The following is an 18,898-nucleotide window of genomic DNA, read 5'->3' on the forward strand; positions in this document are numbered from 1 at the left end:
TTAGGAGATTAGCGGTCACTGGTGAGCCCTTCACAGGTGACCGCTAATCAGGACGCGGCACAGACAGAGCCGCAGCATGACAATGAAGTCGGGTGAGGTTCACCCGAGTTCATTCTGATCGTGCGGCTCTGTCTGTGTCTGCTGTCATCTGCCATTCAGCTCTGCTACATGGCTGTCTGTGGCTGCTGTTAGCGGCCATATAGCAGAGCTGAATGGCAGATGACATAGTAAAAACGCATCCCTACACAGTACACACGCTTGTCAAGTCAATAAATAAAAAAAAAAAGGTGCCCAATGCATACGTCACAGAACACATGATCTAAAGGATCGCACACAAAATTGATCAATTTAACATAGACTACTAACGCACGTGTGACAGCAAATGAACGACCAACGTGAAATCTCATAAGATCCCGTATGCAACCTGGGCATGTCACATCGCATACGAGATCGCACACCTAATTGTAAGGTGTAAAGCTGGCTTTAATAACATTTTCCCTACAATTCACCCTGTATTTCACTTTAAATGTTTCCTCACATACAAAGTTGCTTGGAAAAACATTATATTTTCAAAGCATGTATTTTTATTGCTTTTTAAGAATTAACAGGAGTCGATCAGCCCAAAATAACTACTCAACCCAAGCCCAGGCCCTCACTGTAGCATTGGAAGGACCAAACAGTTCAGTGCACCTTGTCACATACTAATATTCAATATTGGGCAGAAATAGATGAATAGGAAAAAGAACGCATACTGAAACATTAGACTATGTTCACATATTGTGTTTTTGCCTTGGTTTTTTGCATATTTTTTTCATTAGATTTATGCAAAGTATTGGCTGTTTTTTACAATACCAGCAAAAGCTATGAGATTTCTGAAACCTCCGGCACCCCCAGACACAATTGTTCTTTTTTCCTGGCCTGAAATACAAAACTGCTGCGTTTTTGAAAGAAGCGGCATGTCAGTTCTTTCAGTGTTTTTGCTGCTTTTTTCACCATTGAAAGCAATGAGTGCAAAAAAGCAACAGTTTTCTTTTTTTTTTGCTGTGTTTTTGCTGTATTTGTGATGAAAGAAACTAACTTTTTTAAAGGTATACTGTAGACAAATAACACACCAAAACACAGCAAACATACAGCAAAACCTGCTTTTTTGAAGCAGATTTTTACAGTAATTGCCAAAAGAGCAGGTTTTGCTGCAGAAAAAAAATACTGCAAAAACCATCAAAAATTTAATGTGAACAAAGACTTAAGCGGCCTTAAGCTGGTGAAAGCACCCGCCCCCATCGGTTGTGCATCATGAGCAAATTGCTGCCCGTGGTGCACAACATCGCTAGGACCCGTCGCACATACTTACCTGCCTAGCGACGTCGCTGTGGCCGGCAAACCGCCTTCTTTCTAAGGGAGCAGTTTGTGCGGCGTCACAGCGGTGTCACTGAGCGGCCGCCAAATAGAAGCGGAGGGGCTGAGAAGTGCAGGCCGAACATCCCGCCCACCTTCTTCCTTCCTCATTGCGGGTGGCAGCAGGTACAGTGATGTTCCTCGTTCCTGCGGTGTCACACGTAGCGATGTGTGCTGCTGCAGGAATGACAAACAACCTGTGTCCTGCAATAGAAACAATATTCAGGATTAGAACGACGTGTCAACGATCAACGATTAGGTAAGTAATTTTAATCGTTAACGGTCTTTCCTGCGTTTCACACGCAACATCGTCGCTAACGAAGCCGGATGTGTGTCACGAATTCCGTGACCCCAATGACATCTTGTTAGCGATGTCATTGCATGTAAAGCGGCCTTTAGGCTTTCTACAGAAAGTACTGTATTTTCTGTGTTTTTAATGTTTCAGTAGTTTACAGTACAAAAACTCAGCATATTACAGTTCTGGCAAAGTGTAGAGAACTTAAGCTGCAAAAGCTGAACTAAGTTGTGTTTTTGAAATATGCAACATATCACTGTGTCTTGGATTTTTTCTGTGGATTTTCCCTTACACTAACTTTAAGACCCGCAACACACATCCATTTAATTTGTACGTGTGCGGTACGTATTTGCACGTACCGGAGACTCGTACACATGGAGACCCATATTATTCTATGGTAGATAGCACACACACGTAAAATCACACGGAACGTGTGTCCGTGTGGTAAGTACGTGTGTGCGCTTTTCTACACGGACAACATTTCCGTTTTTGGCCGGCAGCACGCAGGCACGGACCCGCTTTAGTCTATGGGTCCGTGCCTGCACGTACCACACACGGAGTATGTCCGTGTTCAGCACGTTTCGTGCGTGTGCGTTTTTACACTAGCGATCTTATTTTTTGTTTTTTTTAAATTAAATTCAGTATACTTACCTTTTTTTCTGCTGTTCTCAGTCATACTTACATTGGCGCTCGTTTTTTTTCTTCCCCCGGCTTATACCGCTCCCCGATCACCAGCGTGGCGAGGAACAGCTGTGCAGAGAATACGCAGCAACAATTACTTTGAATACGCTGGCCGCTCATTAATCAATCTTGTATTCCCTGCTTTCCCCACCCACAGGCGCCTGTGATTGGTTGCAGTCAGACACGCCCCCCACGTTGAGTGACAGCTGTCTCACTGCACCCAATCACAGCAGCCGGTGGGCGTGTCTATAATGTGCAGTAAAATAGATAAATAAGTAATTAAAAAAAAACGGCGTGCGGTCCCCCCCAATTTTAATACCAGCCAGATAAAGCCATACGGCTGAAGGCTGGTATTCTCAGGATGGGGAGCCCCACATTATTGGGAGCCCCCCAGCCTAACAATATCAGTCAGCAGCCGCCCAGAATTGCCGCATACATTATATGTGACAGTTCTGGGACTGTACCCGGCTCTTCCCGATTTGCCCTGGTGCGTTGGCAAATCGGGGTAATAAGGAGTTAATGGCAGCCCATAGCTGTCAATAAGTCCTAGATTAATCATGTCAGGCGTCTCCCCGAGATACCTTCCATGATTAATCTGTAAATTACAGTAAATAAACACACACCCGAAAAATCCTTTATTAGAAATAAAAAACACTAACAAATTCCCTCATCATTACCAATTTAATAAGCCTGAAAAAGCCCTCCATGTCCGGCGTACTCCAGGATGGTCCAGCATCGCATCCAGCTCTGCTGCATGAAGGTGACCGGAGCTGCAGAAGACACATCCGCTACTGTCAGCTACACACAGCTAATGAAGGGAATAGCGCGATCAGCTGAGCTGTCACTGAGGTTACTCGCGGCCAACGCTGAATACAGCTGATCGCGCTATTCCCTGCATTAGCTGCGTGGAGCTGACCGGAGCGGCGGTGTCTTCTGCTGCTCCGGTCACCTTCATGCAGCAGAGCTGGATGCGACGCTGGACCATCCTGGAGTACGCCGGACATGGAGGGCTTTTTTGGGCTTATTAAATTGGTGATGATGAGGGAATTTGTTAGTGTTTTTTATTTCTAATAAAGGATTGTTCAGGTGTGTGTGTTTATTTACTGTAATTTACAGATTAATCATGGAAGGCATCTCGGGGAGACGCCTGACATGATTAATCTAGGATTTAGTAGCAGCTATGGGCTGCCAATAACTCCTTATTACCCCGATTTGCCAACGCACCAGGGCAAATCGGGAAGAGCCGGGTACAGTCCCAGAACTGTCGCATATAATGTATGCAGCAATTCTGGGCGGCTGCTGACTGATATTGTAAGGCTGTGGGGCTCCCCATAACATAGGGCTCCCCATCCTGAGAATATCAGCCTTCAGCCGTATGGCTTTATCTGGCTGGTATTAAAATTGGGGGGACCGCACGCCGTTTTTTTTAATTATTTATTTATTTATTTTACTGCACATTATAGACACGCCCACCGGCTGCTGTGATTGGTTGCAGTGAGACAGCTGTCACTCAGCGTGGGGGGCATGTCTGACTGCAACCAATCACAGGCGCTTGTGGGTGGGGAAAGCAGGGAATACGAGATTGATTAATGAGCGGCCGGCATATTCAAAGTAATTGTTGCCGCGTATTCTCTGCACAGCTGTTCCTCGCCGCCCTGGTGATCGGGGAGCAGTGAGTATGAGAGAGGGCTGCTCACTTCAGTCACTAGGGGGATTAGCGGTCACTGGTGAATCCTTCACAGGTGACCGCTAATCAGTATGCGGCACACAGACAGAGCCGTGGCATGACAATGAAGTCGGGTGAAGTTCACCCGAGTTCATTCTCATCGCGCAACTCTGTCTGCTGTCAGCCGACATGTATCAACGACATTGGGCAACACACAAACGGACATTCCAAACGGACATTCCACGTACACATACATGGGCATTTTACACACAAACACGGACATTTTACACGTACACACGGCTCGCATACGCCATCACACGGATGCCATACGTACCGGAGAAACGCCCCAAAAATACGAAACACGGTCCCGAAAAACGGACCGTGTCATACGGACGTTTTTTTTACGGAAGTGTGTTTTAGTCCTAAAGGAGATAAGTAAATTTCACATTTTATTATGTGCAAAAACCATAACATACTGAATAAAAACAAAAATCCTAGCAGAAAAAAAATACAATGAAAAAATCCAGGTAATGTAACTTTAAATCCTGCAACATGAAAAAGACATCAAATATTGATCATGGGAACTTGAGCGTTAGGCCATACTTTTTGTTTTACACAGCCTAGGTGAGGAGGTTGAACCAAACCACTGCTGAGCAAGAAACAGAAGTGTAAGGGATTCAGTGCTCAGGGACACAGCTGAGATGAGGAGGCTGGACCAGACCACGACTGAGCAAGAAACAGAAGTGTAAGGGATTCAGTGCTCAGGGACACAGCTGAGATGAGGAGGCTGGACCTGACAACCACTGAGCAGGACACATAGCTACAAGGTGTTCAATGCTCAGGGACACGGCTGAGATGAAGAGACTAAACCCGACCACTACTGAGGAAGACACAGAAAGTGATATAACAAGACTGGTCTAAGAAATATCTGCCGACAGATTTTTCAAAGGTTTTATGAACTGATCAGTTGAAAGTGACTCTTGGTGGTCTAGATGAATGGGCCCATGGCTGCGTAACTAATAAGTACAGCTGCCCACTTCAACTCAGATGCTTCAATGTGGAAGTGAGGTACTGGTATTATTACCTCTTCATGACTAGAGTTGAGGGCGGTTCGCGGTTCGAGGTTCTCCAGTTCGCGGTTCGAGTGATTTTGGGGGGTGTTCTAGATCGAACTAGAAGTCGAGCTTTTTGCTAAAAGTTCGTTAGCTCGGGTTACGTTCGAGAATGGTTCTAGCAGCAAAAAGCCAAGATAATTAGTAGCTGGCTTTTCGCTATAATAGTGTAAGTCACTCTGTGACTTACACTGTTATAAAATTTCAGCGTATAGTGTGCGGGGACTGCGCGTTCAGATCACTGCTGCTGGGATAATGGCGATCGCCATTTTATTTTTTCTTGTATTTCTTCTCCAAGCGCATGTGTAGTGAAGCGGGCCAGCATGTCAGCCAATCCCAGACACACACACAGCTAAGTGGACTGTTTGCCAGACAAGCAAGGGCATGTGTCATAGGCTGTCCATGTCACATGTCCCTGCATTATAAATACGGGCATCTGCCAGTCTGGACGCCATTATCTGCCTTCTGTGTCTGGGTGTCAGTCACCGCTGGCGCAGCTCCTGTCGCCGATCCTGTTGTGTACGCTCTATACACAGCGCTATACACAGCGCTATACAGAATAGGGATAGAAGTTTCTTTCAGCCTTTGTAAGGGCTAATTACAGCAGGCTCAGAGCCATAGGTGAAAGTCAGGTCCGTGGAAACAGTTTTTAACAGCTACAGATAACAGCGTCTGTGTAGCTAAGCTCAGGGACTTCCTCGCTGCATTTCACCATTAAGAGGGATAGAAAGTGAGGCTTCCTTTCCTCTACACTGACCCATAATCCAGCCACTGTACACTCCTGCCCTTTTTAGAAAAGCCATTTTAATTGCAGAGTGCTGCCAGTTAGTGGCATCCTAAAAGTGGCTTTTGGACTTCATGAGTGTCCCACTGGTGCAAAGATATTTGCAGCACCTCTGCATTGCACACTCAAGCTCATTGTTACTAAGCCATTATAATAGCAAACACTGAGGAAACTTAGTGGCATCCTAAAAGTGGCTGTTGGACTTCATTAGTGTCCCACTGGTGCAAAGCTATTTGCAGCAACTCTGCATTGCACACTCAAGCTCATTGTTACTAAGCCATTAAAATAGCAAACTGTGCTGCCAGTTTAAGGGCCATAGTTGCATTGTCCGTGATAGTTATTGTTGTTTATTCTGCTGTCAATAAAGGTAGACTACCGCTGCAATCTACACCACCTCTCAATTTTTACTACCACATTTTAAGTGCACAATCATGTCGCAATCAAAATGAGTGACAAAATGACAGATGCTGGTGGAAAGGGGAACAGGCATGTTGGCGAAGGAAAAAAAGGGTTTGTCCGTAGGGAAGTTGGCTAAGCTCCATTAACATCTGCTGAAGATAGGCCATCTTCCAGCAAAAGTAAGATGTCTACTACTTTCCGTGGACAATCAGATGTGCTCCATTTTTTACGGACACGAACAACTGGAACAAAGGTAGATGATGGCCAAAAAAAGAAAATGCTTGAATGGATCCCAAGTGGTCCAACAAGTGCCCGCTCCACCACCTCAACTACCGCATCCAAAAAACACCAGTCCTCTGAGTTGTCATCCCAATCACACTTGCTTTCTCCCAGCTCTCAAGTCTCCATCCGCCCTGCACAGTATGGTGGAACAGAGATGGCTGAGTCTGCAGAGCTGTTTAGTCACACTATAGCCTGGGAATCAGAGGTCTGCTCCCAAGCTACAATGAGTACAGACCAGGAAATGGTCTGCAGTGATGCCCAGAACCTTTGTGACTCTGATTCAGGCCGTGATGACCAAGTTTCTGAGCATAATGTTGACCCTTATTCACAAACTGTAACACCTGTTGTAATAGACAATGAGGAACATACTGATGACGATGAGACGCAGATACCAGATTGGGATGACAACTAAAACATTCATTCAGGGCAGGAAGAGGCTCGGTCTGAGGGTGAGGGGAGTGCAAACACAATGCTTGATGAGAAAGTTCTAGATCTCACCTACTGTCAACCCACAGTCAGGCACTCGAAAAGGTCAACAGAGGCAGTGGAGGAGGATGCAACTGACGACGAAGTTACCTTGTGCCTTCCTGGACAGAGAAGGAGTACTGGTAGCACATCTACAACTGCATCCTCAGCCACCACTGTGCCTCTGAGCACTAGTCGGGGTGGCTCAGCAGGTCGCATGTCCTCTAAGCCTTGCCTAGCCTGGTCATTTTTTGACCTTGCAAAGGATCGTCCAAATCATGTGATCTGTAAAATTTGTCCTAAATCTGTTAGTAGAGGGCAAAACCTCAGCAGTTTGACAACTTCTTCCATGAATCGTCACATGAATAAAAATGATATGTCCCAGTGGGAAGCTCACCGTGCTGCAATGCGGCCTAGCGTAGCGGACCATCCACTGCCTGCCCCTTCCAGTGCATCCGTGCCCTCTTCATCTTCTAGGACTGTGGGGACAGCTGTCACACCTGGTTTTCCACACACAACTTCCACCAGTGTAACCGCAACAGGCAGTTTGCTTGGTAGGTCGTCAGTTGGTTTGGAAGGGGAAACAAGTGCGTGTGTACAGCTCTCTCAGACATCGATAGCATCAACGTTGGATGAAGGCAACATCATGTCTACGCCTGCACTTTCCTCACAAACCTGCATTTTTTCAGGGACACCGTACTCACCACCATCTACACACAGCAGCCAGATATCTGTCCCTCAGATGTGGACAAATAAAAGGCTATTTCCTGTGACCCATGACAAAGCTAAGAGGTTGACTTTATCCCTCTGTAAGCTCTTGGCTACCGAAATGCTGCCTTTCCGCCTGGTGGACACACAGAATTTTTAAAACCTTATGTCTGTCGCTGTGCCCCAGTACCAGATGCCCAGTCGCCACTACTTCTCTAAGAAAGGTGTGCCTGCGCTACACTAGCATGTCACACACAACATCACCGCTTCCTTGAGAAACTCTGTGTGTGAACGGGTGCATTTCATAAACGATACTTGGACCAGTAAGCATGGACAGTGACGTTACATGTCGCTGACTGGGCACTGGGTGACTATGGTGATAGATGGTAAAGGGTCTGCTGCACAAGTCTTGCCGTCCCCACGACTTGGGCGTCAATCCTCTGTCTGTCCAAGTTCCTCCACTGCTTCTGCCTCCTCAACCTCATCTGGGTCCTTTACCTCCGCCCCAAGCCTGCCTGGTCAGGCCACCAGCGTTGTAACTGCACAGAAGGAATCACGCACCCCTCATTACTATGCTGGCAGCAGAGCGCAATGGCATCTTTGTCTTTATATGTCTTGGAAGTAAGAGTCACACAGCAGCTGAGTTGTGGGCAGCTCTGGAGACTGAGTTTGGTAAATGGTTGTCTCCACTTAACCTGCAGCCTGGTAAGGCCGTGTGCGACAATGCTGCAAACCTGGGTGCGGCCCTTAACCTGGGCAAGGTGACACACGTGCCTTGTATGGCTCACGTGTTAAACCTTGTTGTCCAGCTGTTTTTAACACACTATCCCGGCCTAGATGGCCTTCTGAACAGGGCAGGAAAACTGCCTGCTCACTTCCGCCGTTCAACCGCCGCAGCTGAGCGACTTGCATCGCTCCAGAAGTCTTTCGGGTTGCCAGTTCATCGCCTGAAATGCGATGTGCCGACACGCTGGAATTCGACTCTCCACATGTTACAGTGACTGTGGCAGCACAGCCGAGCCCTGGTGCAATACGTCATGACGAATAGCCTGGGCCAACGAGATGCAGAGGTGGGGCAGATTACCCTGATGGAGTGGTCTCAGATCAAGGACCTATGCACCCTTCTGCACAGTTTTGACATGGCGACGAATATGTTTAGCGCTGACAATGCCATTATCAGCATGACAATTCCAGTCATTGACATGCTGAAGCACACGCTAAACACTATTCAGAGTCAGGGGGTGGGACAACAGAAAGGGGAGGAACTACAGGAGGATTCATATGCGCAAGGGACAACAACATCACCAAGGTCCAGACGTTCATCATCACCATAGTGGCAGGCATGGAACCATGGGAGACAGGGATCAACAAGGGCGCATGGTAGCAGGCGAAATGTTGAGGAAGGTGCAGGAGAACATGAAGAAATGAAGGACGAACTGTCCATGGACATGAAAGACTCAGCGGATGAGGGAGACCTTGGTCAAATTTCAGTTGAAAGAGGTTGGGGTGAGATGTCAGAGGAAGAAAGAACGGTTAGCACCTCTATGCCACAAACACAGCTTGGACTTAATCCGCGTGGCTGCGCAAGACACATGAGCACCTTCTTGCTGCACTACCTCCAACATGACCCTCGTATTGTCAAAATTAGAAGTGATGATGAGTACTGGCTTGCCACACTATTAGATCCCCGGTACAAGTCCAAATTTTGTGACATAATTCCAGCCATAGAAAGGGACGCAAGTATGCAGGAGTATCAGCAAAAGCTGTTACTCGATCTTAACTCGGCTTTTCCACCAAACAACCGTGGTGCACAGAGTGAATCTCCTAGTTGTAACTTGACAAACATGGGACGGTCTCGTCATCTTCAACAGTCTACCCTACCAGCAGCAGCGCCGAATCTGGTGCTGGTAAAAGCAATTTTATTGAATCTTTTCATAATTTTTTTTAGACCATCCTTTGCAAGGCCACCAGAGACAACAAGTCTGACACATAGTCAACGGCTGGAGAGGATGATACAGGAGTATCTCAAAATGAACATCGATGCCATGACTTTGCAAATGGAGCCTTGCTCATTTTGGGCTTCAAATCTTGAAAAATGGCCAGAGCTTTCCACTTACGCCTTGGAGATTTTGTCATGTCCAGCTGCCAGCGTTGTCTCTGAACGTGTCTTCAGTGCTGCTGGGTGTGTGCTGACAGATAAGCGCACGCGTCTGTCCAGTTACAATGTGGACAGACTAACATTCATCAAGATGAACAAGTCATGGATCCAGAAGGAATTTACTACCCCTGTGTCATCCTGGGGAGAGTTAATGCTTGTGGATTTGGAATGTGCTTGATGCAAACCAAAACATCCTGTTTCAACTAGGGCACAAGTACTACCAATGAAGGGGTGCGTGTCTGTGTGGCCCAATTTTTGGAAAAAAGGGAGACTCTGCTTGGAGTAACCCTTGCTTGAAGTGTTTTTAAAAAGGAGCCAAGATGAACAAGTCATGGTTAAGCAAAGGCTTTGCTACCTACCCCGGTGTCATCCTGGGAATGGTTAAGGATGGCGTAATTTTGAATGTTCTTGATGCAAATCTACCTGTGAAGTGTACAACTGGGGCACAAGTGCTGCCACTGAAGGGGTGGGTGTCTGTGTGACCCAATTTTTGGAAAAAAGGGAGACTCCGCTTGGAGTAACCCTTGCTTACAGTTTTTTTAAAAATGATCCAAGATGAACAGAACTGGGATCAGGAAAGACTTTGCTACCTACCCCTGGGTCATCCTGGGAACGGTTAAGGATGGCGTAATTTTGAATGTTCTTGATGCAAATCTACCTGTGAAGTGTGCAACTGGGGCACAAGTTCTGCCACTGAAGGGGTGGGTGTCTGTGTGGCCCAATTTTTGGAAAAAAGGGAGACTCCACTTGGAGTTCCCTTGCTGTGTTTCTTAAAAGGATCCAAGATGAACAAGTCATGGTTCAGCAAAGACTTTGCTACCTACCTCGGGGTCATCCTGGGAACGGTGAAGGATGGCGTATTTTTGAATGTTCTTGATGAAAATCTACCTGTGAAGTGTACAACTAGGGCACAAGTGCTGCCACTGATGGGGTATCTGTGTGGCCTAATTTTTGGAAAAAAAGGGAGACTCTGCTTGGAGTAACCCTTGCTTGCAGTGTTTCTAAAAATCATCCAAGATGAACAAGTCATGGTTCAGCAAAGACTTTGCTACCTACCCCGGTGTCATCCTGGGGACGGTTAAGGATGGCATATTTTTGAAAGTTCTTGATGCAAATCTACCTGTGAAGTGTACAACTGGGTGCTGCCACTGAAGGGATGTCTGTGTGGCCCAATTTTTGGAAAAAAGGGAGACTCCGCTTGGAGTCACCTTGCGGTGTTTTACATGTTTTTAGAAGGGCGTGCCATGCCTATATCTGTGTCTCCTCCTCTTTTTCCTTGTCCAGCTCTTTTGTTTTCACATGAGTATATGTCCTTGTCACTTTCCCATGTGTTTGTGTTGTGTTGTGAGTTGTTTGTCACCTTTTGGACACCTTTGAGGGTGTTTTCTAGGTGTTTTTATGTGTTTGTGATTGCCTTCCATTGTTTCCTATGGGGTTCGAGTGGTTCGCCGAACCGAACGCGAACCAGTCCTCGGTTCGGCGAACCAAGCTCGAGCCGAACCGCGACCGGTTCGCTCATCTCTATTCACGACACATGACATACTGAGTACATCATGGATCGTGTCACTATAATCTCCGCGGGCTGCCATGGGCAGTCTATGATGATCCACGCACATGTCATCTGATTTCCACAGCGGACATGTGTGCCTGCCAGGCGCGAGTGGAATTGCGTTCCACCTGTACCTGATAACCCATTAAATCTCGCTGTCAAAATCTGACAGTGCACCGCCATAAGCATAACTTACTTAATGCTATCGGAAATCACGTGACATGATCACTTGACTTCTGGTGGTTGCCATGGTAGCACAGGGTCATGTGATAACTCCTGTAGCTATCATGAGTCACTTTCTTTCACTGCCAGCAGAGCGCCGTGTGTGAGAGTAAAGCAGCTTTTCTCTAGATCTTAGCTGTGTAGCTCTGATCTGGAGAAATAGAAGAGCGATCAGACTGCTAATCGTTATAACCCCTTAGAAGGACTAGTAAAATAAAAAAAAAGTAAAAAAAAGATTTAAAAAATAAAAAAATTAAAAACCTTAAGTTCAAATCACTCTTCATTTGACCCATTAAAAATTAAAGGGTTAATAAAATTAAAAATATACACATATTTGGTTTTGATACGTTCAGAAACGCTCGATCTATCAAAATATAAAAATCAGTTAATCTGATCAGTAAATGCCATAGTGTCAAAAAAATTCCAAATGCCAATACCTACGTTTTTGGTCACCACAAATTTTGTGGCATCGGTCAAAAACACGAGGCATGGTTAATTCTATAACTGCTGAAAGGCTCTCATTGTAGTACGTAAACAAGTTTAAGCTCTGTGATCAAAGACCTGTGTGAGACTAGTTTTGACAATGATGCAGGAGGAAGAATAAGCAGCGACATTGTTGATTTGGTGGCCGGTGGGTAGGCCCAGTAGTCCACATTTTAGTGCAGTAATATTCTCACTCTGTTGCATGATGGTTGCACATATGCCGGTTCATGCATGTTGTAGTCACATTTTTGGAAGTTTCCCTCTACTGAGTAGTTTTTTACAACGTTGGAAAATAACGACAGTTGGGTCATCCTTTGAGATCTCAAAAAAAGGTCCAAGCTAGGAAACCCTTCATAAGAACTGGAGCCCCACATCGGCTGTTGGGCACAACCAGAGTTGTGGCTGAAGATGCAGTGCTTTTCATGTTTGCAGCTGTAATGCCTGCCTGGATCCACAGACTCAGACAGCTGTAATGGAAAGGATAGAGGGAAGCCACTCACCAAGCAGGACCCCCAGAACCCTTTAACCCCTATACAGGGATTTGGAATTACACAGAGCCCTGGAGATCACTACCTGTGGAAGGCTGCAGTCCGATAGAGTAGTCGTCAGGCAGGGTCAAACCAGGAATTGCAGAACAGGGACAGAATCGGTAGGCAAGGACGTAATCAGAAAACGTAGCAGAGGTCAAATCCGGATCGGGCAGCGAGATACATAAACAGCAAGGATGCAAGGTAGTCAGAATACAAGCAAAAGTCAGAACACCAGAATCAAAAAACAGAACAGGAGCCAGAATATCAGAACTATCTCTGGCAGTGGTCAGCAGACAGGAGGGGAATTAAGAAGGGTGTGGTGTCTTCCCATTGGCTGTAGCTGAATGATAGTAACTTCAGCTGGAAGACACATGCCACCTATAGTCAGCCAGTGGTACTGCAGATCCCAAGATAACCCAGCCCAGTGGATGAGCAGAGCCTGCGCCCACTGGTGCTGCTGGCATCAACTCCTCTCCCATCACCAGCACCATCCATAGGAACATGGCGTCACCTGGCGATCGGAGTAGAAGTCGCTGGAGTAGACACCGGTGGTGACATAACAGCATCACTATGTGTTTGTGCTTGACTCACCAATGTAACATCATCATCTTCCTCATCCTCATCTTCAAAGCTACTCAGCTGCGTGCCTCTGGATTTACACCAAGTTGGTTCTAGAACTTTATCGTTGTGCTCTATGTTGACCCCCTCCTCCTCTTCCTGAACTGACATCACAAGACAGTACCTTTTCACCTCATGTATCTGAGGTTCAACATCATCACCACCAATCCGGGGGTTAACATCATTTGGCAAGAGTCAGGATCCTTCTAGGACCCCACTTCATCTGGGCAAGGATCCAACTCACAAAAATTTTGGGCATCGGAGCAAATGCTTTCTTCCTCTTCAGTCTGGTAATCTTTGGAGTAGATCAATGATGCCCATGGGATAGAATGTTTAAACAGCTCTGCAGACTCACCCATGTGTGGTTCTCAACAGTCAATTTGCTGGTTGGAGATTTGCGATGGGGGCAGAAACCAGTGTAATTGGGGTGGCACCTCTGAGGAACGAACTACTGTATGTTTGATGTTGAAGTGCAGCAAGAGGAGGAAAAGCTTCTTGATGCAGTGCTTGCCATCCATTCTAGCACATGCTGTTTATCATCCTCATTTTGAAGTTGAAGCGATATGTGGCTGCCAAAAAAATATTGTGGGGTATGCTGTCCAGTACCAGAAATTGTTCTCATTTCATTTGGGATAAGGTAAGACGTTCATTGCTACAAGAGCTTTGATTAACAGAACTTCCTACATATACACTTCGAACACCTTGCCTATTCACCCTTCCATCACAAACTTATCGTGATTTACAACTCATGGTTGATATACTCTTCTCCTTTCAAACAGATGTTTTGCACCTGGCAAAATAAAATTCTTTATTTTCTGTCTGAGTTGGCAATATTGTGAAGGCACTAAAAAGTGTCAATACTAGAAATGTGGTTGACTGCGTAATTTTGAGCAGGCAATGAAAACTGCCAAGACCTTTTTAGATAGTTCACACACAAATTTACAGCAGGCAATACTAACTAACAATACCTAGAAAAGAGGTTTACTGGGTAATTTGGAGTAAGCAGTAATAGGTAGCAATACCTATTAAGATTTTTCACTGGTAACTCTTTAGCAGGCACTTGCATGTAGCAATCCCTATTTATATAAATAAATGACGATTAGTGGTACACAGCTTTCCCCACACTGCATGTCCAAATTCTATCATATCGCTTTCTCTATCTATCTCAACTACCTGTCAATAAACCCCTAGATAACTTAACTATCTAGCAGCCTCTAAAGGAAGAGCTGTGGAAAAACAAGCGCAATAGGGTCTTACCCCAATAATGTATGGGGAGGAGGACAGGGAGCAATAATACTTACCAGATGTAGTTGTGAAAGTCACAACTACTGTAAAGGCATGGATAAATTGGATCACGGCAGCAGCAACCCGAGTGGCAGATAACAGAGAACAATAGTAGAAAAAGGGTTTTCATAAGCCGCGCCAAATGATCACTGGTTCAAGTAGTCCGATTAATGAATCTTTATTTAGCACAGGTCTACGCGTTTCTGGAGGCTCAGCTCCCTTCCTCAGGACCGTCAGGCATAAGAAAACATGCACCTTTTCTCTCTTTTTTGTTTGATCCTAAGTCCTGCTCTAGTTCCTCTGTAATATTTTTTATTTTTTCTCCCCTGGGGATTAGGAACTTGGTGATATGAACCTGTGTATTCCTGGCCACCGGCAAAAAAGGAACACAGGAATCACCTTTTAAGGTATTATCAATAGTAATAGTACCTTTGTTCGGGAAAATAATAGGTGCAGTCGAGGGTGATGGAGAGGTTCTGCCCCCCTTTTCCTATACACCTCAGTGCATTTTTTATTATATTATATTCTTGCGATAATATGTATATTTATTTATGTGTATTTGTATACATCTTGTTTGTCAGCAGTTTTGCATCTTATCGATCCCTTGTGGTTTTTAAATATTAATTCTTTATATCCATCTTATATCGTGTCCTTTAGAACACGATTGACGTTTGTGTCTTTGTTCTTTTAATTGTCTGTCCTGCACATATTTATTCTTTACGGTTGTCTGCCAATTTTTTGCGGTAGCGGCATTAATATAGATTTATTGGTGTGATAGAAAACCCTTTTTCTACTATTGTTCTCTGTTATCTAGCAGCCTCGGCAGCAGAACCTTCCCTAATGTATAACATTCATAAAATGGCGCCCACGCCACATGTCCGGGCGCCATTTTGACGGACATGTGACTTAGGCAGACAGTGACACAAACCATTGTGTCTCAACTTTGTGGATGTTTTCTGTGCCATAATTGGTTGCAATAACATCTGCAAATAAAGTTAAGGGAAAAAAAATTCTGCCTCACGTCTCTGGCTTCTCACAAGTGCTTACCCCCTCCACTGATTAAACACATCAATCATTCATCATACAGCACCACAGTACTATCCAAAAGCATAACGTTATTAGAAAAACATTTGTTTAAAAACGTGATCTGTGATTGAACAAAAACGAACATTGCTGACTTTTGGAGAAAGTGCTCGGGTTACCTAGCCCAAGCTGATCAGGCTAAGGCTGGTACCAAATTTTAATTTTTTTTTAACCTTTATGGAACAGGTTCACTCATCTCTAATCACAAACATATAGTACATTATGTCATGAAAACACCTCAGAATCACTGGAATGAGTTGAAGTATTTAAGAGTTATTATTACATAAAGTGATACTGGCCAAATTTCTAAAAGGTCAAAGTTAACTCAGTCAATAAAGTTTTACCTGCACTTAGCCGGTCAACGCCCAAATCTGTTGATCCAGACACCAGAGAATTTTTGCTGATTGTTAGGATCTGTTATCTGAACACAACTTGACACCGCTATGACAGTCGCCGAAGTTTGTGAAAATTTCTGTGACAATATGCTGGGTGAGAGGAATTAAGCATGTCGAGCACCCATGATACTCATTCGAATACAGTTTCGAGCATCCCATTGCTTGATCATCTTTTGAGTTGTGACAAGCATGCTTGCTCATTACTTCTGGAAAACATTTGAAAATCACAGAAAAAAGTTTTTTTGCAAATTAAATGGAAAACGTTGTCAAAGCTGATGAATTAGAACTTCAAAATATTGCATCATCTCTAATAATGAGATTTGTTTTATTTCTCACAGACAGTGAAATCTGTCACAGATGTCCTGATGACAAGTGGCCTGATGAGAAGAAAGTGAAATGTATCCCTAAAACCTATGAATTTCTTTCTTATGAGGATGAGATTGTGATTATTGTTATATTTACATCAATATTACTATCCACATTAACTATATTTGTGCTAAGATTATTTATTCATTACTGGGAAACTCCTATCGTGAAGTCAAATAATCGAACAGTGAGCTTCATTCTTCTGGTCTCCATCTTGTTGAGCTTCCTATGTATTTTCTTGTTTCTTGGTCCTCCTATGGATATAACATGCATGCTTAGACAGACTATATTCGGAACATTCCTATCTATTTCTGTATCTTCCATACTTTCTAAAACTATCACAGTATGCATTGCTTTCAAAGCTACAAAACCGGACAGTTGTTGGCGGAATTGGATTGGACTGAAGACATCTAAATACATAGTGGTGACCTGCTCCTCCGTTCAAATTCTCATCTGTGTTTGCTGGATGTCTATCTGGCCTCCATATCGGGAGTATGAAATGACTCTTTATGCTAGTCGGATCATCATCCAGTGTAATGAAGGCTCAGATATCTGGTTCTACTCCATGTTGGGTTATCTGGGGTTCTTGTCAGTTATCAGCTTTGTCCTGGCTTTCATGGTGAGGACATTACCTGACAGTTTCAATGAGGCCAAATACATCACCTTCAGCATGCTGGTGTTCTGTAGTGTCTGGATTGCCATGATCCCGGCTTATCTTAGCAGCAAAGGGAGGTACATGGTGGCAATGGAAATATTTGCTATATTAGCCTCAAATGCAGGGTTATTATGCATTATATTTTTCCCAAAATGCTATATTATACTAATCAAGCCTAATGTAAATGTCAGAAGAAATGGCTAATATCATTTTTTTTACATTAGATCTGTCAATGTCAATGGCCATGCAATGTTTTAAAGAGAGTCTATCACCCCCAATGCACTAACTAAAGCACTTATGCATGTATGTATGTAGCTTAGCCCCAATAAAAAATTATATGTATGAAAGACTTCAATATTTTATTTGCAAGAAAAAAAACATTTAACCTATTATCTACCAATGTCCTTTTTTTGGGATGCCTAATCTGTTGCTTAAAATTCATTTAATTAAATTAATTAATCTTTAATTTATATATTACATTAATTAATTTTGCTTAAATTTCATTTTCATTTTTATTTTATTTTTTTCATTAAAAATCTGTCATTTAATAAAAAAAATGAAAATTTCTAATTTGGCAAGTAATGGGTTAATGCATTTTATTACATTTGTAAATAAACTGGCTCCTGTATAACCTGGACATGGCCAAGGGCTCAGTACTCCACTACTACTACAATGACCTGAATTCAATAGTGGGTCCTCCATATAAACACTGCAGGAAGCCAGACACACTTACACAGTATCATTGTAGGCTCCCATCTCTAGCTTCAGTCTGCAGTACAGTACCAACTAGCAGCTGTAGAAATGAGCCAGCTGCAGGAGCCTACAAGGACACTTGGTTGGGTTACTGCAGAGTCAATGCTCAGGTAGAGAACTAAAGAATGAGTTCAGATGGCACTCCCTTGAGCACTGTTAATCAAGATTTTACAAAGTGAAAAGTATGCAGATTGAGGGGGCATAATCATAGAATTATAGAATGGTAGAGTTAGAAGGGACCTCCTGGGTCATCTAGCCCAACCCCCTGCTCAAATCATGATTCAGAAAACCATCCCAAACAGATGTCTGTCCAGCCTCTGTTTGAAGACTTCCACTGAAGGAAAACTTACTACCTCTTGTTGGAGCCTGTTCCACTCATTGATCCCCCTGACTGTTAAAGTTTTTTTCTAATATCTAATCTGTATCTTCTCCATTTCAGTTTCATCCCAATGCTTCTAGTCTTTCCTTGAGCAAATGAGAATAAGGCTGATCCCTCTACAGTGTGACAGCACTTCATATATCTGTAAGCTAAACATTCCCAAATCCTGTAACCATTCTTCATAGGACGTGGTTTGCAGACCGCTCTCCGTTCTGGTTGCTCTTCTCTGAACTTCTTCTAGTTTGTTGATGTCTTTTTTTAAAATGCGGTGCCCAGAACAGGAAACAGTATGCCAGATGAGGTCTGACCATAAAGGAGTACAGTGGGATAATGACTTTGCATGATCTAAACTCTGTGCTTCTCTAAATACATCCCAGAATTGTGTTTTCTTTTTTTTTGCTGCTGCATCACCCTGGTGCCTTTTGTGCACTCTGTGATCCAATAATTTATCCAAGCATTTTTCACACGTGCTTGTGCTTTGTCCTAATCCTCCCATACTATGTATGCTTTTTTCCTTTTTGTTGCCCAGATGTAGGATTTTCATTTTTCCCTGTTAAAACCATTCTGTTAGTTTTTTCCTACAGTTCCAGTTTGTTTAGATATTTTTGAATCCTCTGTCTCTTTTCTAGTATTAGT

General features: G+C 44.1%; 1 protein-coding gene across 1 annotated transcript in view; it reads left to right on the plus strand.

Annotated features, from left to right (window-relative positions):
• Positions 1-17,334, plus strand: part of LOC142313192 (vomeronasal type-2 receptor 26-like) — a 121,834-nt gene extending 104,500 nt beyond the window's left edge. Inside the window, exon 6 of the mRNA XM_075352406.1 lies at positions 16,448-17,334. Coding sequence (XP_075208521.1) covers positions 16,448-17,334 — 887 coding nt within the window. The remainder of the gene's footprint in view (positions 1-16,447) is intronic.
• The last annotated feature ends 1,564 nt before the right edge of the window (positions 17,335-18,898 follow it).

Source organism: Anomaloglossus baeobatrachus, chromosome 1 (genome assembly GCF_048569485.1).
Source record: "Anomaloglossus baeobatrachus isolate aAnoBae1 chromosome 1, aAnoBae1.hap1, whole genome shotgun sequence".
NCBI lineage: Eukaryota > Metazoa > Chordata > Amphibia > Anura > Aromobatidae > Anomaloglossus > Anomaloglossus baeobatrachus.